Genomic DNA, 22340 nt, shown 5'->3' with positions numbered 1-22340 from the left:
GGGCGCGGGCTGGGGCGGCAGCCGGAGCGGCGGGGACGGGCCTGGCGCCGGCGGCGGCGGAGGGGGCGCCGCGGGCGGGCGATGTGAGCGCGGCGCTCTCCGCAGGTGAGGCGCGCCGGCGGGGGGCGGTGGGCGGCGGGTGAGGCGCGGGCGGAGCCAGCGGAGTCGGTGGCAGCCCCTGGCCGCTGTCCGGTTCCCTCTGGGCGCGGCGGGGCGGGAGCCTCCGCGCCTGGTCAGCCCCGCGGGCCGGCGGGTGGGCGGGTGGTGCGGGTTGGAGTCGAGGCCGGGCGGGGTCCGGACGCTCTGGGCACCTGCTCTGGTCCGGCGCGCGCCCCCAAGGGGCCAACCCTGCTTGGCCCCGGAGTCCGGGCGCTGCTGGCGGGTCTGAGGGCAGCGCTCGGCCAGCTGCCCCGGGCTCCCCAGCCTCCGCCCGGGCGTCTCGGGATCCCCTGCTTCCGGGCCCCTCGGCCCCGGGGGCGCTCCCCCTTTGTACGGGGAGGCCGGATGGTTAAGTCCCCGGGAGAGCCGGGCCGGGCCGCGGGGTCGGCCCTGCTGGTGGCTGCAACCGAGCTCTTGCCCCACGCCACGGCTTTTCTCCAGGTAAACAGGCGGCGGCGCGTCCTGCTTGGCCCTGGACGTCTCCATGGTCACTCTCGCCCTCAGACGGTCCTGCCATTACGGAGGGCTGGGCTGGCCTGGGTGTGTAAACAGTGTCCTTCTAGGCTAGGCGGCTGTGCCTTGGGGCATGAATAGTCTGGGAGTCTCAGTCTTGAGGCTTTCAGCAAGCCTTTTCCATGCTGGGTCTCAGTTTCCCCACCTGATCAGTGAGGGTTTTAGATAAGCTCTCTAAAGACCCTTCCAGCTCTACCATTCTGTGTATGTCTGAAATTGGAATGGCTGTCCCTGGTTCAAGATACTGGGCAGCTTCACCGAAGACTTTTTGCAAATGTGGACTTTTTAGCCGCTTAATACACTTGTTTTCAGACAGGGTTTAAAATGAATCCAAGAAGCGTTTCTAAACCTAACCTTATCCTAATTCATTCCTTGCTTTTGTTCCTAGTAGTAGTCAATCACATCCTGCTGAGTTTTTGCGTGCAAAATTTTTTTTTGTTGTTTATATCTGCCCATTTTCTCTTTGTTCCCTAGTCAGGCCCTCTTTACCTCACATCTGGATTATCGCAGCAGCTTCTTAGCTAGTCTCTGACTTCAGAAGTCCCCCCACCTCTCCCATCCTTCCTTTATGCTAATGCTAAACTTAATATAGGAAGTCAAAAAAAGAGTTGAGTGTTTGCTTGCTTATTAAATGTCAAGATGCTGTTCCATGTGGTGGGGTAAAGTCGTAGGAGGCACACTTCCAGCCTCCAAGCAGCTTTACACTGGGTGCTGAGACTTTACCTGTGGAAAGGTAATTGATGAGACAAGCCTGTGTGCTGTAGAATTAAGAGGAAGGAGAGATGGAGGTTACTATAGGCCAAGTGGTCAGGAAAGGCTTTAGTGAGGGGGTGGGGTTTGAGCTGGCTGTTAAAGGATGAGTAGGACTCTGATAGGAAAAGAAGAATCAGACCCAGTGATCCCGTGGAGTTAGTGAATAGACCAGTTTCCTTGTAGAGAAGGGTGCTTAAAGGAAGGGAATAAGGAAAGATTGGCTGGGCTAGTTTCTGAAAGAACTTGAACACTAGGCCAAAGTTGAAACTATTCTAAAGGCAGTGGTGAGAGGCAAGAGACTAGGGGTGGCTCATGATCATTTACAGGAGGGGAGGGGAGAGGCTGGGGGCCAGGAGATCAGCTAAAAGGCCACAGGTATTTATACCACTATTCAAAGCTGAGTACATCCTCTGCCTGCCACACTGCATCCAGTCAGTGCCCGCCGTGTCTTTTCAAGGCTCTCCTCACCTTCTTGGACCTTATTTGCTGCTTCTCCTCCCCGACTGTCTCCTGCAGAAGTGAGTTTGTGACTGCTTCGAGGGCGTTGCGCCTCTTGTTCCCCCTTCTGAAGTCCTGGCCTCCTTTTTCTTCTCCTCTGTGTAAATTCTCCATTTCACTTCCTTCAAGCCCCTGCTGAAGATATACTTCCTCCAGAGGGTGTTCCCTGACTGCCCTACCCCCATGCCTTTGTGGCACTCAGAATCTAAAGCACAGGATTCAGCACTTGCTCCTCGGTTACTGAACTTGCTCTTGTCCCAGCTGAAGTGGGTGTTTTTTTTGAGGGCATTTTGTCTTAATACTTCTCTTGCAGCCCTTGTAATATCTAATACTGTAGCTGGGCTTTTGTAATAGGTATGCAAATACTTCCTAATTTTTGTTGGTAAATGACTTAAATTTTTTTGAACCGCCCCTTTTTAAAGGAGAAGCTTTTATTAGTTATCAGTTTTCTCTGTCATATATCATTTACGTCTAATGCTGCCATTCAAGGTGGATGTTTTCAGCTTTCATTCTTCGAGTGCAGATAACATAAAATGAATCTTTGAAACATTAAAATGTTTACTCTTGATTATGGGAAAGGAAAACATCATGTAATTCTTCAGTTGGAGGCTGTGGGGAAAGTACATCAGCTTTGGAATCAGACCAGTCTGGGTTTGAATCCCAGCAAGGCTACTTACTAGCCATGTGAACTTGGACAATTTATATAATGTCTCTGATCCTCTGTTTTCTCATTTGTAGTATGGGGATAATAAAATCCATTTCCTAGGGTTTTGTGAGTTTTAAAGTGAAAAAAAGTATATGAAGGAGGTAGCAAAGTTTATAGCACCTAGTAACTGCTTAATATTTACATTTTCATCATCATCATCATCATTATTAGGTGTAAATTTATCAAGGTGGAGAAATGATAGGCTGCCGAACCTCGGTGTATTTACTGAGCTGTGTATTTCTACATGTCTGTGGATCCTACTTTTACCTTCCAGCTGAAGCACTTGTCAAAAATGTCAGTATCACAAATCTATAATGTGTCATTATGTTTTATTCCCATTAATTTTCATCTTTCTCTAGTTTAAATTCTGCTTAATGGTTTTCAAACTTCTTAATTGTGTCCGTTTAATGTTTTGTAGCTGACAAACTGCTGAATTTAGCTTAGTGAAGGTCATCAACTGAAGGCAGTTTAATTTCTAATGGTTATTTTCTGGTTGTATTGATGGCATGGAAAACTTCATGGAAGAAAGCAATTCAAGGTGAGCTTTTCGAATCCTTTTATCTTTCGAGGTGGGACTTAATATATTTCCCAGGTCTGGTGTCCCCTGAAATGCCAGCAGTAAGCAGATAAGATGCTACTCCTTGACTTTTTTGAGTTCTTTGCCTTAAGAAAGCTTATTCATTCCTTTAACTGAAACAAATCTTTCTATTTCATGATAGGATTTTAAGCATCTAATTGCCCACTTCATAGACAGAAGTAAAAAGAATGGACATTATGCAGAGAAATGGCTGCAAAGTACAAGGAATTGTAACCCCTTAATTATCACTGTGTTGGTGTAATGATACACCCTTAAATGAGAAATTTTTTTTCCACTCAAAGGTGATCAGTAGGACTCTAGCACCAATAAAACCCCTACTTCTCACCACTGTGCCTGGATTAAAATCTTATTCTTACAGGAGATAAGAATTCTGGCTCTGAAGACTGTCAAATCCAGGTTCAAATCCTGGCTCAGCCAGTCATTAATGAGTTTGGGAAAGGTTCTTAGTCTCTCTGAGTGTTTTCTCATCTGTAGAATGGGGATAGCTGCCGTGTCTATCTCATAGTGTTGTCATGAAGATTCAGTGAGCAGGTAGAGAGCTTACTTAGTGTACAGAACGCAGTTGGAGCTCAGTAACTGTTACTGCCAGTCAGGTTAAAGAGTCCATTCCTGCTCTGCTAGGAAAGCTCAGAAGAAGCTTCTGATGTTTTGCACTGACTGAAAGACAGTCTCCACTGTCAAACGAAACCGCACTCTCAGAATTATTGTATCTGAGCAGACTTGGAGAATGTTAACGCCTTGGTAGGAAATCTAACAGTTTGGATAAAAATGTTCTTTCAGGCTCACATGAATTAATGCAGTAAGAACTCTAGACTTGTTTTCTTTTAAATTAGGATGAGTACTTCATGAATATCCATCACGGAATGCCATTTTATTTATTTTTTTCTTGCATTGGGTCTCAGCGGCACCAGAATGTTTCATGCAGGCCTGGTGTTATTCGGCTGCTGCTTTCTGAAGGATTAGATTGTATTTCATGACAGCTCAATTTTAGTTTTTCTCTAGACCCAGGCAGAAATACCTAAGAAAGTTATTTTTGTATCCTTGTGACTGCTGTCACCATGCCTGTTGTCCCCAGTGCTTCCATTCAGCGGTCTTGTTAATGACTTTTTGTTTGGGAATGATAAGGGATCTTCAGGTCTTCAGTGCCTGATAGAGAAAGTCTAGCTTGAGTTGTGTCTCCAGTATCAGCAAGTGACTGAAGCCAGCAGGTGCAAATCTGGGTTTGGAATCATGAGCATCTTGATGGAGAATAATGGGTACTTCCTGGTGCCTTAAACAACTTCCAAATTTGTAACCTTGCTTTCCTTTCTTGGAAGTGTCGCAGGGTATTTTTAAATGAAGTGGAGCAAATTAGAGTGTTTATGGGTTAGATGGGAGTGAACCACCTTGCTAGATTTTTCCTGCTGCTGAGAAGATCCTACGTCTCTCGGGTGTTCAGCAGGAAAAGTTGAAAGCTGAGGGTGCCGCCATGGTGGCAGTCATGGATTTTGAGCCACCAGCTTGGTTTAGGTTGCTGAGAGCCTCTCTCTGCCAGACACACTGCTAGGCTCTGGGCACACAGTCCCTGCCCTCAGAGAGCTCACCACTGAGGGTGTGAGCTCAGCAGCACGGGAGGCTCAAGAATCAGCACATCACATTTGCTTAGGTTTTACACTTTTACTTTTGCTCTGGTTGTCATTACTGGGAAACAGTTCCAGGGTTTAAGACCAAGGATTTTGTAGAGGGGATTTCAAGGCCCATGTGGGTGTTTTGCCCAGATGACATTTAAGTGTCTTTTCTCATCTTTAGGTTCTCTTTAGAATGGATTTGCAGTGTGGGAAGATGGCACTAGTCTAGGTTCTGGTTTTCACTGTTTGGTTTCCTTACAGCTTAACAAAAGGCACGATGCAGAATTTTATTAGTCAGTGAAACGGTGCCTTAAGGAGAGGGCTAGGTGTGCATGTTTCCTCTTTCGTGAGCATGTTACAGTAGGAGCAAATAACTGTTCCTTCTGTTCTCAACTGTGTTTTCTGTTTTCCCTTTTAGTAACCGCATGTTACCACATTCATCCTTGGCTAGTACAATTTTTGATTACTCCCAAATTGTGCCTATTGGACAACTCTGTTCAGAGGCCCAGTGGGCAGCCTAAACTCAGCTTGTCTGAGGTGGAACTAACTTCCAGAGTGGATAGCATCCCTCCGTCTCCAAGCCCTGTTGAGTCCTTCTTTGGACTCGTGTTCAAATTGGCTGCCACCGGAATCCAGTTTGAGATTTCCAGTCTCGTATTCAAGGCCGTCCACGTTCCCACTGTGGCATTCCTCTTTCCCTCATCACTCCTTGTACCTGGGCCCTGGCCACTACCCCAGACACCATACATTTTCACTCCAGTGTTCTTTGCTTCTGCCATTCCTCTGCCTGAAGTGTTCTTTCTGTTCCATTTGAAATGCAAAGTCCTGTTCAAATATTACTTCCACCATGAAGATTTTATTTATTCTCTTTGATTAAAAAAAATTCTCTTTGGTCAAAAGTAATCAGTCTTGTCATTGCTCTCATAGTTCTTTGTTTCTGCCTCTATAATTGTCTGCTTGATACAATAATTACCCATTTGCAGCCTATCTTTCCCTAGATTCCTTGGTTTTAAAAATTATATATTTTTAGGAAAAACCCTATACCATGTCTTAAAAAAACTTTTAGTGAGAATAATACAGCTATATGATAAAAAAATTCAAAAAGTATAAAAGTCTGTTTCCCTTCCCTTTCCCCAGTCTGTAGTCCTCATTCCCGAAAGTCACCAACATTAATGGTTTCATGGGATTCCTTCCAGAATGGATACAGCAGTATATACTTGTTCTTTTAAGAAAAGTACATGAAGTGAATCACATATATACATACAGATTTTTCTATGGCTTGCTGGTTTTGGCTAAATATTAGAGCTGTTTTCCATGTCGAAGGATACAGGTCTATTTATTCTTCTTAATGGCTGGGTAGTGTTTCATTGTTGATTGGTTTTTTTGTTTTGTTTTGTTTTGTTTTTTTGAACAAGTCTTCTCTGGATTTTGAGCTCGTTTCCCTCTTTTTTTTTTTGCTATAGCAAATAAAAGTGCTCAGTGGACATACATATCCTGATAAGCTATTGTAAGTACTGTGTATTTGTAAGCTTAATTCTTAATAGTTAATTGTGGGCCAAACGATGAATGCTTTTTACATCTTAATTGATATTACCAGATTATCCCTCAGGATTACACCTGCACACTTTTAAAATGTGTGCAGGTCTGATGGGTTACGAATGGTATCTCATTTTTTCTTTTTGTAATTCACATGACTTGATCATGAATAAAGCTAAACATCTTTTCATATGTTTTTGATCACTTTTTCTTTGAACTGTTAATATCTTTTGCACCTTCTTCCATAGGATTTTGTGTGTCAGTCCAAATCTGTTTGAGTTATAATATAGCCCTTTGTCAAATGTGCACGTACTTTCCCTCAATATGTCGTTTATCTTTCTGCTTGGAGGGTGGATTTTTTATATTATATATTTCTATGTTGTCAAATGTATTTGTCCTTTGTGGCTTCTGGGACTTAATGTCATGCTTGCAGAGACCTCTATGACATTATTATAAATAAATTCACCCATGCTTTCTTTTAGTTATTTTTTGGTGATAGTTAAGTCTTTTAAAAATAGTGTCAGAAGACTATAATGACATTAAGTGGAAAATAATAGGACCCTCCTTACATTCCCTGGTGCTTTATAAGAAATTGTTAAATATGCAGCACCTTTGAAAACTTAGGGAGCTGTAATTTCCATTAATCGGGCATTTTATTTTATGTGAACCTATAGTGGTCATATAGAAGAGCACTCACTACCTTTTTGCCTCATTTGCTCAAACTCAGTGGGAGGAGCCAGGTGAGAGGAGGAACAGAGTGGCGATGAACTGGCGTCTGTCCACCCTTCCCAGGATCAGCCTTGTCTCTTAGATTATGGTCAGCTGGTTTCCCTGTCTTTATGAAGTGTGACTTTTTTAAAGCTCCTTCAGGTCAAATGTGTTTATTCTTGGTGAGCTTTGGAATCTGGATTAGGGGGTATCATTCCCTTGTTTGTAGCGTTTCAGAACAGCGTCTTGTCCTGATGCCTGGGTGTGGTCATATGTTCTGTAGCTTTTTTTGGGTGGGAGCTTGCAAAGATTTCAAGCAGCTTTACTTGCTAAGCCTTGTTGTCATATGGTCTTGTATCAGATCTTAGTTTTCTTTTCAGAGCATGCATGCATGTTTATTTCTAGGACCCTTCTCCTTCACTTCGCACTTCAAGTCTGTGGGTCGAGTATCCCAGGCTGGCTTGTATGGTAATTTAGGGGACAGCACCTTTCCCGTGTGGCTCGTGCCCACACTGCCTCGCTGTGTGAGTGGCCTCCCTTCTCTGGTTGCCCAGTCTGCCTGAACTCCCCAGCATGTGGCTGTGCTCTTCCCGAACCTGGTCGCTCTTCACTCCTCACGGTTGTGTCTTGCTCTGGCCTGTGCTGGCCTTGCTGCTGTCCTCAGTGCTTTCAGACCTGGCTTCCTCGCTACTTGGTCAGTCCTGGATAGCCCCTCACAGTCTGCTGTTGCTTTTTAAATGCCAGTCTCAGTGCTGCTTTGAATTCTCTTGAACTTGGGCTGAACCTGTGTCTTGGCAGCATCTGCTCTCTGTGACTTTCACCCTCGAACACCAAAAGGACCACTTACTTGAGCCCTAGGTCGGTGGTTTCTAATGAATAGAGGCTTTAGCATATGAAGATAGCTGTTTATTTAAAGCAGGTAAAATCAGCCAGGATGCAGGGCTCTGACGGGGAAGCGGGAGTAAAAGCTGTGAATATGGAAGGCATAATATACTGCAGCTGGAGGGCCACCTGGGACTTTTTTCTGATCATAACCCTTCCTTCTACCGGTGACTTAGATCTAGAAAAAAGGGAGATTTTGATCTTGAAAGAGGGTTCTGTGGTAAATCCCTAGAGCTGAGATTACTCATGCACAGGGCATGTGCGCTTGTAAGTTCGATGGATGTTACTAAAATGCTCCCTTTTGCCTTTCTTCATCTCCTTCTTCCCGACAGAGGAAGGAGTAAGAGCCCTGGGCAGTGGTAGGAGGTTGTCACCTGTCACTGTCCCTTTCCCTGGCCACCACCCTAGGGCAGGGAGGTAACCTAGGGCAAGCTTTCGTTTCCTCCTGCCTTTCCCTCAACTCTCCTGCCTCCCTTACTGGTCCAGCTACTCCCCTTGGGCAAATTAAACAAGGATAAGGGGTTATTGTGTAGGGGTCTAGATGGCCAGACTTTGCAACAGCCCTGAAGAAGTTAAGTTAGCCTCTTGGAGCCTCAGTTTCCTCACCTCTCAAGGGAGGGTAATCGTACCTGCCTTCTGGTGGAAGGTCAAGAGAATTCATACATATGTATGAATAATACATATAAGGCCTTTACGACATGCCTAGCATGTGTCGAGCATTCAGTAAATTTTGTAATTGATGATGATGATGATGATGATGATGATGATGATGATGATGATGATGGGCTTTTCCAAGTAAGGGGGGAAGGCTAAGGAGTGTGGTGGAAGGTGACAGTGATCCCCTTGGGCAGTTGCTGAGGCTGGTGTGGAGGTGGCTGGACGAATGTCAGGACTGCCCACGTCCGAGGTGGTCCTTCCCAGAACCCACTGTTGAGACCGATGGTGGCAGTCTCATCAGCTGACTGTGGCAGAGGCTGTGTGTGAGGTGAGAGCTGCTTCCCGAGGGGTGAAAGCATTCTCCAGTTAAAGAAATTGGAGAGCAGAAAGTTTGTGTGCCCATTGGTTGAATGAGCAGAAGAGCGTTATGAAGAAATCGGGGAGCTGACAATTTTGAACTTCCCAGAGACCATTTCAACTAATATCCTCTTTGTATATGTTTTAAAAAGAAGTATTTCACATTGTTATCCAAAGTATAGTTTTAACAAACAAAACCAGAATGAGTATTGTTAAAATAAGTATTAATGGTATTGAAGAAAAATATCCAGTTTATATATACTTGTTTTTAATTAAAATATAGCAATGTAAATGTCTAGTTTGGGGATTTTTTTTGTTTACTATTGATATAATGGGACAGAAAGACCTGTGATTAATCTGCTGAATTAAAGAATACTGATTCTGATGTCTTTAGTGAGTGGAATAATCAAATTCATTATTGTTTTCTGAAGCAGCTGCAAACTTAGTCTAAATGAAAAACTAATATAAATCACTTCTCTGCATTATCAAAAATGAACTCCATTCCCATCTCTCTCTGAGTTGGGAGGAATCTGTAGTAAGCCTGTATCAAACTGCAAGACTGGGACTCTTATTTATCTTTGAGTTCCCTTTGGTTTTGTGCACGTAAGAGATTGAAATTGAACATACCCTATAAGTGTAGAAAAATAAATTCCCAGTCAGTATGTCATTTAGTGATTGCAGTTAAATCTAATACTTGCAGCACATTGGACAAAAGGCTCGTTTTCTTAATTTGCAAAGAACTCTGACAGTTCGATAGAGAGTCAGATATGGGCAAAGGATATGGGTAGGCAGTTCGAAGACAAACTTAGACAAATTGCCATTGAAGATGAGAAAAGATGATCAACCCCATTTATAATTAAATCACAGCAAAACAATGAGATACCACTTTTAACCTGTCAGTGTGGCAAAGGTGAAAAAGTTCAATATTCATTATTGGCAGTTACGGGGGTACAGGCACTTCACGTGCTGTTGGTGAAGGGACAGTTGCTGCCACCTTTTGGGAGGTAAGTTGGCATTATCGATGGATGTGAAAAACTAACGCAGTAGCCCCTCTGCTAGGAGGAACTACTATGACTATTTAAATGGTTTCCTGCTTTTGGTATCACCTGGGGACTGATTAAGTATTGAATACATGGTGGCACATATGAAATTCATTTATATGAATTTCATGGAATACTATGAAATCAGAAAAGAGAATGAAGTAGATGAGCTTGTGCTGCTGTGGAAAGATTTTAAGGTATATTAAATACTTTTTTTTTTTAACATCTGTATTGGAGTGTAATTGCTTTACAATGGTGTGTTAGTTTCTGCTTTATAACAAAGTGAATCAGCTATACATAAACATATATCCCCACATCCCCTCCCTCTTGCGTCTCCCTCCCACCCTCCCTATCCCACCCCTCTAGGTGGTCGCAAAGCACTGAGCTGATCTCCCTGTGCTATGCAGCTGCTTCCCACTAGCTATCTATTTTACATTTGGTAGTATATATAAGTCCATGCCATTCTCTCACTTCATCCCAGCTTACCCTTTAAATACATTTTTAAAAAGCAGAGTACAGAACAGTTTATGCTGATATATGTTTATAATTTTCTCTGAAAGAACACCCAAAAACTCTTTCCAGTGATTGAGAGACACTGGAGAAGAATTTTGCTATCCATTTTATATTTTTCTGTACGATAGTTTGAAGTTTGACCATATGCATATATTTTATTTTAAAGATAAAATTAAACATTGATCTAACTTTGGTGTAGGCCCACTGACATTCCATTCAAGGGAGAAATCAAGACCCTCGAGGAACCAGTGATTAGCCCATGCTGGAAAATTGCAGAGGAGTGGAGGGTTCTGTTGGAACTGATGTGTCTGTGAGAGGTTCTGGCTTCCTTTGCTTCAGGACCACTGGACCTGATGTCAGGTCTGGGTGTGGAATTGTGATTAATTATGCCTTTTACTCCTTTTCTGTGACTAGGACTTCAGTTACCTGTAAATTCCCTGTGTGTCAGTCTCTGAGAAACCTCCTATTCGAGAGTGTTGCTTGTTAGCAGCTTTAGGCAGGAGTCTCTGAATCTCATTGTCACTGCCGAGAGGACGCGTCAGTGTCAAGGAGAGGAGAATGGAGCACTTCCTTTCTCATTTTGCAGAAAAATGGAATTCCTCCTTAGGTGTTAATCATGGTCTTTCATTTTTCTCTTCAGTGATTTTCTTTCCAGTGTAGTTCTGTACTTTTTTCTGAGAAGAAGATAAAAAGCCACACAAAGGAGGAAGACACCTCATTGTGGAGCTATTTTCAGTTTTACAGACTATTTCAGAAATGCTTTTTTGTTTTCCTTTTTCTACTGGTTTTTGCCCAGGACTCTGTACGTTTAAAAAGCTGAATCCACCTTTCTTTTGCCCTTTAATTCCAAAAGTCACTATTTACACATCCTTGTGTCCCGAAAATGCTGTAATGAATAGGTAACATTTGACCACTTGGCAGGTGCCAGGCAGTTTCTGTGTTTCTAGACGGCAGTCTGGTGCAGTTATGAGCATGACCCCTGGAGCCAGACTAAGTTCATCTGTTAACTGCAGGACCTTTGGCAAGTGTCTTAACTTCTTTTCTTCAGTTTCTTCATCTATAAGATGGCAGCAATCATAGTATTCCCCTAACAGGGTTGATAAGAGAATCAAATTAATTAATCTGTGTAAGGTGTTTAGCACAAGATAGGTACTCATTATATGTAAGCTATTATACACATTCATTGCATGAATTTCCCTCATTCAACTACTCCAACAGTCATGTTGGGCTGTTCTAGTCATGTTCTAGATACAGAGATCAAGGTTGATGGACTTGTCTAAGGTCACGTAACTATTTAAATGTTCATTGTTACTATTTTTATTAGAAAGTGGCACAACCAGGATTCATATCCAAGTCTAACTTCAAAGCCAGTTCTGTTTGTTACACCATCCTGTCCCCCTAAAAAAAGTCTCTAATAGCTAACCTTGATTGCCACGTGCCAAGCAACCATTGTGCTAAGTGCTTCCTACATGTATTCCTTATAACAATCCATAAGGCAAAGACTATTGCTATTGATACTACCATTAAAAACAAAAAAGCTGGGCTTTCCTGGTGGCGCAGTGGTTGAGAGTCCGCCTGCCGATGCAGGGGACACGGGTTCGTGCCCCGGTCTGGGAGGATCCCACGTGCCGCGGAGCGACTGGGCCCGTGAGCCATGGCTGCTGAGCCTGCGTGTCCAGAGCCTGTGCTCCGCAATGGGAGAGGCCACAACAGTGAGAGGCCCGCGTACTGCAAAAAAAAAAAAAACAAAAAAACAAAAAACTGAGACTGGGAAAGGTTATGAAGTACCTTGCCCAAGGTTTTACAAATGGAAAGCAGGTATCATTTGAATCCATATCTGACTCCAAATTAATGCTTCTGATGGTTATATTAGGATCTTTTCTTATCTCTTAAAAACTAGATGAGGTGCCTTAAATTTTTTTAATGTTACTTATTTTTAATAAGTAATACATTCACATAGTTTAGAAATTTTAAGAGTTCAAAATGATTCACTGAAAACTAATGGGCCTTCCAACTACCTCATCCCTGTCCCAAGAGGCCATTTGTTTTTGTGCATCATTCCAGAAATATTTTGCTAATATTTATATATGAATATATTGACACAGTGAGGTGTATATGTTTTCATAGTGCTTTATACAAATAGCATATATACTGCTCTGCATCTCAGCTTTTTCATTTAGCAATATATCATGGTGATTGTTTCATACCAGTATGAAAAGAGCTTCCTTATTCATTTTTTCTGGTGGTATAATAGTCTTTAGTATGGACATACCATAATTTATTAGCCAGGCTCCTCTTGATGAGAATTTAGTTTGTTTCCAATCTTTTGTTATGAGCTGTCCTGTAATAAATTCCTAGAGTTGAAATTGCTCAGTCATGGGGGATCGTTTGTAATTTTTCTGGATACTACTGAAATGCCCTCCAAAGTATTTGTACCATTTTATACTCACCAGCAGTGTCTATGTCAAATTGTCATCTAGTAGGGATTTAAAAATACATATATTTTTGTCATTCCAAGTAATACATGTTCACTATAGAAATTTGAAAAATACAAAGAAGAAAGATAAAACATCTTTACTCTCACATTAATGTAAATATTTTGTATAATTCTTTAATATTATCTCTATATATATTTAATATTTGTAAATACATATATACTTTTAGAAATATCATTCTGTATATTCTGTGATTACCTGATTTTTTAACAGCTTTGTTGAGGTATATAACTTACATATAAAATTGACCCATCTTAAGTATAAAATGCAGTGACTTTTAGTAAACTTAAAAAGTTGTCAGGGGCTTCCCTGGTGGCGCAGTGGTTGAGAGTCCACCTGCCGATGCAGGGGACACGGGTTCGTGCCCCGGTCTGGGAAGATCCCACATGCCGCAGAGCGGCTGGGCCCGTGAGCCATGGCCGCTGAGCCTGCGCGTCTGGAGCCTGTGCTCCGCAACGAGAGAGGCCACAACAGTGAGAGTCCTGCGTACCGCAAAAAAAAAAAAAAAAAAAGTTGTCAAACTATCACCGTAATTCAGTTTTAGACCATTTCCATCACCCATAAAGATCCCTCTTGTTCATTTGATCTGATTTCTTGCTGTGTTCTTAAATATTTATTCATCAAATATTTATTGAGTATCCACCATGTGCCAGGCAGTTATCTGGCACATAGTTAATATAACAGATAAAAATTCCTGCTCTCATGGGAACTAACTTACATTTTGTGGAACTAACTTTGAATTCTTTAACGTCATTTTAGTGATGATACTGTATTCAGTATATAGCTGTATCATACTTTAATAATTCCCTTATTGTTGGACATTCAGGTTGTTTCCATTGTTTGCTTTGTAATTGAATGTAGTTATGGATAAATTTTTGTGCCTATATTCATGATTTTGTTTTTACAACACAGAGTGCTGAGTTGAGAGAAATTCCCATTTTAAGGCTTTTGTTATATTTGCCTACCAGAAGTATGTGAGAGCACCCCTCTTCCTGTAACACTGCCAGCTGGGTTGCGTTTTTAAGTCTGGGCGATTTGAGAAAGAACAATTGTGTCTTGTGTTAATTTTTATATTTTGGTTTATTGATGAAGTCGTTAAGCATTTTATCCCTATGTTTAAAGGCAATTTAAATTTTTTTTTTTTTAGCATCTGTTCATATTCTTTGTTCACTTTTCAGTTGTTACATTTGGCTTTTATTGATTTGTAAGAGTTTTATACTTTCCTGCCATAGATGTTATATTTTTCATAATTTGTCTCTTTTTGTTTTTTGGTAAAAGATATTTTTTAGAGGTATAAAAGTTTTACTTAAATAGTTAAATCTCCCTTTCTTCTTCTGGTGTCTGCCTTTGTGTGCTCAGAAATGTCTTCTCTTGAAGTTATTTTTGGGTATGTTGTGAAGAAGGGATCTAACTTTATTATTATTTATTCATATTATCCAAGCAGCATCTATTTCCAGAAATCTTCCTTTTTCACTGATTGAAAATGGCCCCCAAAGGCCCATCCTGGTCTGATTTCTATCTACTTGACAGCCTCCTGTGGCCTCTGCCCTTGCTCTTGTCCCAGCTGTGCCACAGTGCTCCAATATTTCCTTCCTTCCTGACTTGGGCTCTCATCTCTTTGTGCATGTGATTCCTTCTGTCTGGAAAATTGGAACTTTCCCTGCAGCAACCCCCTACCCCCCAATATTTGGCTAACCTTTATCATCCTTTAGGTCTCAGTTGAGATATCATTTGTTCAAATGGCCTTCTCTGACCACTCCTCCGTTATGAAAGATCTCATAGCTCTTATCACAATTTACAACAAGAGAATTGTAGCTTACTTGGAGCTGTAGTGCCAGGCATACGGAAGACTCTCAGTATATATTTACGAAATGAATGAATTATAGCCTACTCATACATTTTGACATCTATATGTTTGGCTGTATTTTTCTTTTTCTAAAATTTTTTCAGTATTTCTTCTTCTAGATCTAATGTCCAGTATGGTGGCCATTGCTCACACGGGGCTATTGAGCACTTGAAATGTAGTTATTCCAGATTGAGACGTGCTGTAAATGCAAAATACACATCACATTTTAAAGACTTGATATGACAGACATGAAATTCCAAGAGTGTTGTGAAAATACTGGTGACTTAGTATGAAAAAAAAGAATATAAAATATCTCATTAATAACTTTCTAATGTTGAAATGATAATGTTTTAGATATATTGAGTTAAATTTTATATTTTTCCTTTTAAACAATATAACTGCTAGAAAACATTACACACATGGCTTATGTTGTATTTCTATTGGACGGCAGTGTTCTAGATGAATTTTAAAATCATTTTGTCAAGTTTCTAAGAAAATACTCCATTGGGCTGCATTATATTTATAAACTAACTTGCGGGGAACATGTCCATCTTGATAGTGTCAAATTTTCCTACCAGAAGCATGATATGTGTCTTTGTTTATGCATGTTTTTTTCCTTATTAAAGTGTTATAGTTTTTTCTTGTAGATCCAATTTTTTGTTTATCCCCCAGGTATTTTATAGTTTATCTTAATATTGTTGGCTGTAACTTGTCATTAGCTTACCTAACCGGTTTTTTATGAATAATAATTTTTTAAATCCTTCACTTATTACATCCTGATTCTAACAGATTTTTTTCAAGCAATTCTTTTGTTTTTTCTATGTAAATAGTCATATCTCCCTTGGATGATAATTTCACCGCCTCTTTTCTAAAGGCTATATGCCTTAATTTTCTCTTGCCTTTTTTCTTTGGCTGGAATTTCAAGAACAACGTTAAGTAAAAGAAGTGATGGGCAGACAACCTTGTAGCCTTCCAGGCACTAGCAGGAATTCCTTTACAAAAGTGTTTACCATAGAGTGTGCCAGGGAACACTAATTCTTTGGAATATTAATATGTGTACCTTGAGAGAAGAGTTTCATGGTTAAATGAGTTTGCAAACTGCTGAGTTAAATAGAATTCTAGCCTGTAGGACTTTGCAGATGGGTTAGTATGCTAATATGTTTTTTAATTCCTAGGAGGTAGGGATATTGAGCTCGGGGCTTGTGTTCTACTAAATACATTTTGGGGAATGTAGGTATATTTCCTTTTTAAGGGTGATGTTGCCATTAGTTTGCAGTAGATGCTATTATATTAGGAAAATATTGTTCTATTCTTAGCTTATTAAGTATTTTTATCTTTACTTTGAAAGTAACTTTTTAAAATGCATTTTTGGCATAGAATTGATTTGGCCATATGGTTTTTCTCCTTTGACTTATTGAGGTTGCAGATTACATTTGTGTATGTCCTAACATATAGCCATTCTTACATTTGATCATAATATATTATTCTTTTAATAGGTTATATTTGCTAGTATTTCCTTTAGGATATTAAAGTAAGTCTGTTTAGTGAAGTCTCTACGTAGGTAAAGTTGACGGTCTTTATGCTGTTTGCCATATTCTAATGTCAGACTTATGCCATACGAACTGAGATGCTTTAAATATTTTAGCATGCATCTAGAACAGTGTGAATGGCCTGAGGATCATTTGTGCTTTGGCACTTCTGTTTCTTTTTAATTCTGCCAATTTATGTTATCCTAAAAATATGTCCATTCCACTTGGATTTCAAATTGATTTCAATCATAAATCTAGGATAAATAATGGCACAGGGTTCCTCTCTAACTAAAATGTTTTAATAAATTCTGAGGTGGTTAAGAAAAATTCTGATGTGATTTATCATCACACTGATTGATCTTTTTCTGCAAAAGTTTTAGATTTCGTTGCACATTGTCTTGTCTTAAATTTTAAAACTTTGTGATTAAATACTGTTCTGTATTAATTACATTTTTGTTTTCTTTGGGTTTAGTTTGTTCCTTTTCTAACCTCATAAGTGATTTCATTTATTTTTATTCTTTATTGTTTAATGATAAAAATTTTTAAGGCACTGACATTGTTAAAATTGTTAGTTCAGAACCCCAGCATTTCATTGTGAAAAATTTCAAACATACCCAAAAGTTGAATTTTACAATAAACACCTGTATACTCAATCTAGACTCTACACTTGTTAACATTTTATTTTGTTTGCTTTATCACATATCTGTCCATCTCTTTTTGGATACATTGTTAGGTAAGTTGAAGATATAAGTAAACTTCATTCCTAAACCCGTACTGCAGATTTGATGTGAGTTTTCTTATTTTCTAAATAGCTCTATTCCTTATTGATTTTCTTTTTGATTCAGTGCTTATTCAGGAGGTGTTTAAATTTCTCTTGATTGGGTTTTTTTTTTGTTTGTTTGTTTTGGGTTTTTTTGCGGTACACGGGCCTCTCACCGTTGTGGCCTCTCCCGCTGCGGAGCACAGGCTCCAGATGCGCAGGCTCAGCGGCCATGGCTCACGGGCCCAGCCGCTCTGCGGCATGTGGGATCTTCCCGGACCGCGGCACGAACCCGTGTCCCCTGCATCGGCAGGTGGACTCTCAACCACTGCGCCACCAGGGAAGCCCTATTGGTTGGGTTTTAAAAACAAAAATATAAATGTGAGATCTAATTTTGTTGTTTTGGTCAGAGAATGCAGCCTGGGCTCTACACCGTTCTGTAGTTTTGAGTGATCAGGGCTGTGGGCTCTAGGCAGAGGGCAGCCAGCCTGTCCTGAGCACGCCAGCAGTGTGAGCACTAGCCGAGGATGATGCACTCCTGACGTGTCCGTCACTCTTCTTGATCCTCCTGTCTAAAAACTCTTCACTGAAGGCGGCCGAGCATTGGGCTATGAATTACCAACCCAAAAGGATGTAAATGTGTGTAGAGCTGAAGGGGAAAAAATGCACAACAAGACAACAACTCAAACTCTAAAAAGGTTTAAGCTCCATTCAGTATCCAGTGTGCTGTATACTTGCTAAATACCAATTGGAAATATACAAATAAGGCAGAGCATTTTTTTAAATGAATTTACTTCTGTTTTACAGAGTACTTCAAATCCTCAAAGGTAGGTGAAACAGAAAAATATATTTCTTAAAAGGATACCAAGTTCTCAGCTAGAGCTAAAATGGCTCTACTGTATGTTACATGTTTTACTTTGATCAAGATGTATGTCAGGTAATTAGGAGACTTGGCTAATGGATCATTAGGTTATTTATCTTTAGGTGAATTAACCAAGGCATGAAAGACTGAAAATAAGTAAGAGGAGAAAAGAAATGCTCAGGCGGACCCTAGGAGGTATAGTAGCTACAATGGAGGGGGTGGTGGTATTTTTGCAAGGCTGTGTTTATGCCACTTGTACTTAGTGAGGAGTCACTGGCGAATTATGAAACTCTCTCTTTCCTCAGATTACGCTTCATGTCAGTAGAAATGGACAGCAGCAGTTTTATTCAGTTTGATGTGCCCGAGTACAGCAGCACCGTTCTGAGCCAGCTAAACGAGCTCCGCCTGCAAGGGAAACTATGTGACATCATCGTCCACATTCAGGGTCAGCCGTTCCGAGCCCACAAAGCAGTCCTTGCGGCCAGCTCCCCCTACTTCCGGGACCATTCAGCATTAAGTACCATGAGTGGCTTGTCAATATCAGTGATTAAAAATCCCAATGTGTTTGAACAGTTGCTTTCATTTTGTTACACTGGAAGAATGTCCTTGCAGCTGAAGGATGTTGTCAGTTTTCTGACTGCAGCTAGCTTTCTTCAGATGCAGTGTGTCATTGACAAGTGCACGCAGATCCTAGAGAGCATCCATTCAAAAATCAGTGTTGGAGATGTGGACTCTGTGACCGTCGGTGCGGAAGAGACTCCAGAGAGTCGTAATGGAGTTAAAGACAGCAGCTACTTTGCCAACCCGGTGGAGATCTCCCCTCCATACTGCTCTCAGGTACGGCAGCCTACCACAAGCAGTGATCTTCGGATGGAGACGACACCCAGCAAAGCCTTGCGCAGCCGTGTACAGGAGGAAGGGCACTCGGACCGAGGGAGCAGTGGGAGCGTCTCTGAGTACGAGATTCAGATCGAGGGGGACCATGAGCAAGGGGACCTGCTGGGGAGGGAGAGCCAGATCACTGAAGTGAAAGTGAAGATGGAAAAGTCTGACCGTCCCAGCTGTTCCGACAGCTCCTCCCTGGGAGACGATGGCTACCACACCGAGATGGTTGATGGGGAACAAGTTGTGGCCGTGAATGTGGGCTCCTATGGTTCTGTGCTCCAGCACGCCTACTCTTACTCCCAGGCAGCTTCACAGCCAGCCGGCGTAGCTGAAGCTTTTGGAAGTTTGAGTAATTCCAGCCCATCCAGATCCATGCTGAGCTGTTTCCGAGGAGGTCGTGCCCGCCAGAAGCGGGCTCTGTCTGTCCATCTGCACAGTGATCTGCAGGGCTTGGTGCAGGGTTCCGACAGTGAAGCTATGATGAATAACCCCGGGTTTGAGAGCAGCCCCCGGGAGAGGAGTGCAAGAGGTCACTGGTACCCGTACAATGAGAGGTTGATCTGTATTTACTGTGGAAAGTCCTTCAACCAGAAGGGAAGCCTTGACAGGCACATGCGACTCCATATGGGAATCACCCCCTTTGTGTGCAAGTTCTGCGGGAAGAAGTACACGCGGAAGGACCAGCTGGAGTACCACATCCGGGGCCATACCGACGATAAACCATTCCGCTGTGAGATCTGCGGGAAGTGCTTTCCATTCCAAGGTACCCTCAACCAGCACCTGCGGAAAAACCACCCTGGCATAGCTGAAGTCAGGAGTCGCATCGAGTCCCCTGAGAGAACAGATGTGTATGTGGAACAGAAACTAGAAAATGATGCGTCGGCCTCAGAGATGGCCCTAGATTCCCGGATGGAAATTCACACGGTGTCTGATGCTCCTGATTAAGATGGTAAAGAAGTGCACCCCACAAAGCACATTAATCAACGCCTGTTTGTGATTTGCTTTGTTGTAACCTTTGGTTTTCCCAACCATCTGGAAATCTCTTGGTCTCTTGGCAGTTTTTCTAAGGTTCCTGGAAGGAACACTTCATTGTGTTTATCCTTTCCCCCGCCCTCCCTCCCTCAAGGAGCTCAAAGCATGAAGGGCAGCGTATCCAGGGAAAACACAGGCTGACAGTATTCCTCTTTGGCTGAACTCTTCATCCAAAACCTGCCAGTGATTTAGCTATGCCAACTGGTTGACCCTACATTCTCTGCCAAGAGGCATACTCTCCCATTGTGTGCACTGGCACCAGTGCATTTCCATGGAGGGAGACTGGGATGCCGTCAGCTGATACAAATGGGTAACCTTTTCTAATTTAAAATTACTTTTAGGGGGTAGTTAGACAATTTTTATATATATATATATAATAAAGCAATTATTATATATATAGTATATATACATTCTCAAATTTGATTTTATTCTGGTTGAGGTGAATGTAAGAGGAATATATAATTTAATACAATGTGAACAGGGCTTTTGACTCTGTCTCGCCCCTACCTAATATGTTAGGGTTTTGCCCCTTTATTTCCCTTATAAAAGAATGTTAATAGGTTTTCAAATATATTAATCATTGTGTCCAAAAGCAAGCAAAGCAAATCACAGTGTTCATAGCTCTGCTTCATAACAAATACATAAACCAAATGCCATAAAATGTATTCAACTCTAGTTGGAAACCATTTGGAATTTTTGTTAGTTGTCCAGTAGGTAAGCTGGATGACCCGTGGTGCTGACCTTTTTACATACAGTAGTGTTATATTAGTCAACCCCAAAGGAGCAGTGGTTTTCAATGTTTTTACTGGCCTATGAATCTACCTTCATTCCGTACTGTAGAAACATACCAGGTAACTAAATCGAATCACTCTCTACCGTGAGTTAGTACTCGCACTAAAGGAAAGGGATTTGTAGTTCTGTCTACAAAATTCTCCAAGCAGTGTTGTGGTTTTTTTTCTTCTTTCTCTTTTCAAACAGCCAGTTCAGGTGCACAGCAACTTTTTCTACATGCAGTTCCCAGGGAAACTGCAGAACTTGGAATTTGTACTTTTTGTAAAGATATACTCTATGGGAATTGCAAGCAATATATCTATCTTAGTATTGTGTGAGCTGATGAGAGCCTCCGTGGCTCCCCCGCTCTCTCAGTGTTTCCTGCTTGAAGAAACCAACAGTTAAAAAGCCCTCTAAGATACTCTGTGTGTCACCAAATCTCTGTGTGTCACCATTTTTTTGGTCACGTGGTGCTATTTTTATGTTATGTATCTTTTAGGTCAGTATAGTTGTAGAAAATGTGAAATCTAATGGTAAAAGTGAATTATAATTTTTTTCCTCTCTTGAGTTTATAGCTTGAAAAAAGACCTCAAAAGCATGTGCTGGCAAACACATTACTGTATAAAAACATACCCGAGTCCTATTTGGATAATGTTTTATTAGTACTTGAGGAAGTGTCTTCAGTTTTATATTTTGTTCACCCATGTGCTCCTAGTATACAAAACGGGCTTTATGAGATTGCCCTGGTACTGTGTACTCCGGCAGAGAGTAATGTTGTAAGCAGTTTGGTGGTGAGTTTGTGCTGCAGGCTGTCGGTAAGATGTCAGCACTCCAGGCTCTCTGCTTGAGAACCTTGGCCCTGAAACTCACAACTAGTGTGTCTCCACGGGAGAAGAGCACAGACCACCTAAGAGAAAAACAAAAGCGAAATTCGGACCAACCTCAGAGGCTAGGAGTTAAAGGAATACAAAAGTAGATGTTTGCTGGTTTTCCGTGCTTTTTTGGCTCTTAAAATACCAAGAATGGAGTTGGGGTGGGGGGTGTTTGGGGATTTTTTTTTTTTTTTTTTTTTGGTTTTTTTTGGGGAAAAAATCATTCAGGCCCTTGTGTGTGATCGCCCCCGGGGGTGGTAGCTGTGCAGTAGCATCTCTTCAGCACAGGGGATCTGTTCACGCGTGAGCCGCTGCTCTCCACATCAGTGTTACTACGTACAGACACACGCGAGTCCTGCCGCTCCAAGGAGCGACTTCTGCTAACCGGGTATATAGTATGCCTTTTCCTGTCAGACTGCCTAAGTCAGGGGTCTGTTCTCTCCCTGAAGCACTTGCTCAACTCCTGTCAAAGCCGTGTGCCTCAAGGGGAGGCTGGACCCCAAGTGTTTACCCACTTAAATATGTTCTGGGGTTTCAGGTAAATGTTTGTGATTTTTTTTCCTTACATGAATAAGTTTGATTTTTTTTTTTCCGTCAAAGAATTAAATGCAAAAAATTTGTGTTGTGATACAAATTAAGTTTGTGACAAGAAGCGCCCAAATCGAGGACATGAGAGGTCAGGCTCAGGGAAGGAGCCTCCTTTTCACTCAGGCTTGGGGCCTTCTGAGAGGTCTCCAGAGCATCCTGTGATAAACGAGACA

At 41.7% G+C, this 22340-nt stretch overlaps 2 protein-coding genes across 9 annotated transcripts in view; both read left to right on the top strand.

Moving 5' to 3' along the window:
• The first annotated feature begins 18 nt into the window (after window positions 1–18).
• Window positions 19–21339, top strand: ZBTB34 (zinc finger and BTB domain containing 34). Of its 8 annotated transcripts, none has more exons than XM_067743290.1 (4): window positions 19–105; window positions 2801–2923; window positions 3048–3167; window positions 18325–21339. In XM_067743290.1, exons 3-4 carry the CDS (start codon window positions 3136–3138, stop codon window positions 19847–19849), a joined length of 1557 nt encoding a protein of 518 aa, XP_067599391.1. In that variant the 5' UTR covers window positions 19–105; window positions 2801–2923; window positions 3048–3135; the 3' UTR covers window positions 19850–21339. The 8 variants fall into 8 exon arrangements, with proteins under 8 accessions (XP_067599391.1, XP_067599393.1, XP_067599392.1 ...); XM_067743295.1 differs by lacking the exon at window positions 19–105 and adding an exon at window positions 6298–6341 and having other exon boundaries at window positions 577–2923; XM_067743291.1 differs by lacking the exon at window positions 2801–2923 and having other exon boundaries at window positions 27–105.
• The window catches only part of RALGPS1 (Ral GEF with PH domain and SH3 binding motif 1), a 331729-nt gene continuing 309458 nt past the window's right edge, over window positions 70–22340 (top strand). Inside the window, exon 1 of the mRNA XM_067743274.1 lies at window positions 70–105. The gene's annotated coding sequence lies outside the window, so the exon portion shown is untranslated. The remainder of the gene's footprint in view (window positions 106–22340) is intronic.

The sequence above is a fragment of the Pseudorca crassidens genome, chromosome 7, assembly GCF_039906515.1.
Source record: "Pseudorca crassidens isolate mPseCra1 chromosome 7, mPseCra1.hap1, whole genome shotgun sequence".
Classification (NCBI taxonomy): Eukaryota; Metazoa; Chordata; class Mammalia; order Artiodactyla; family Delphinidae; genus Pseudorca; species Pseudorca crassidens.
Note: the sequence above shows the minus strand (reverse complement) of the source record. Positions and strands in the feature narration are given on the sequence as shown.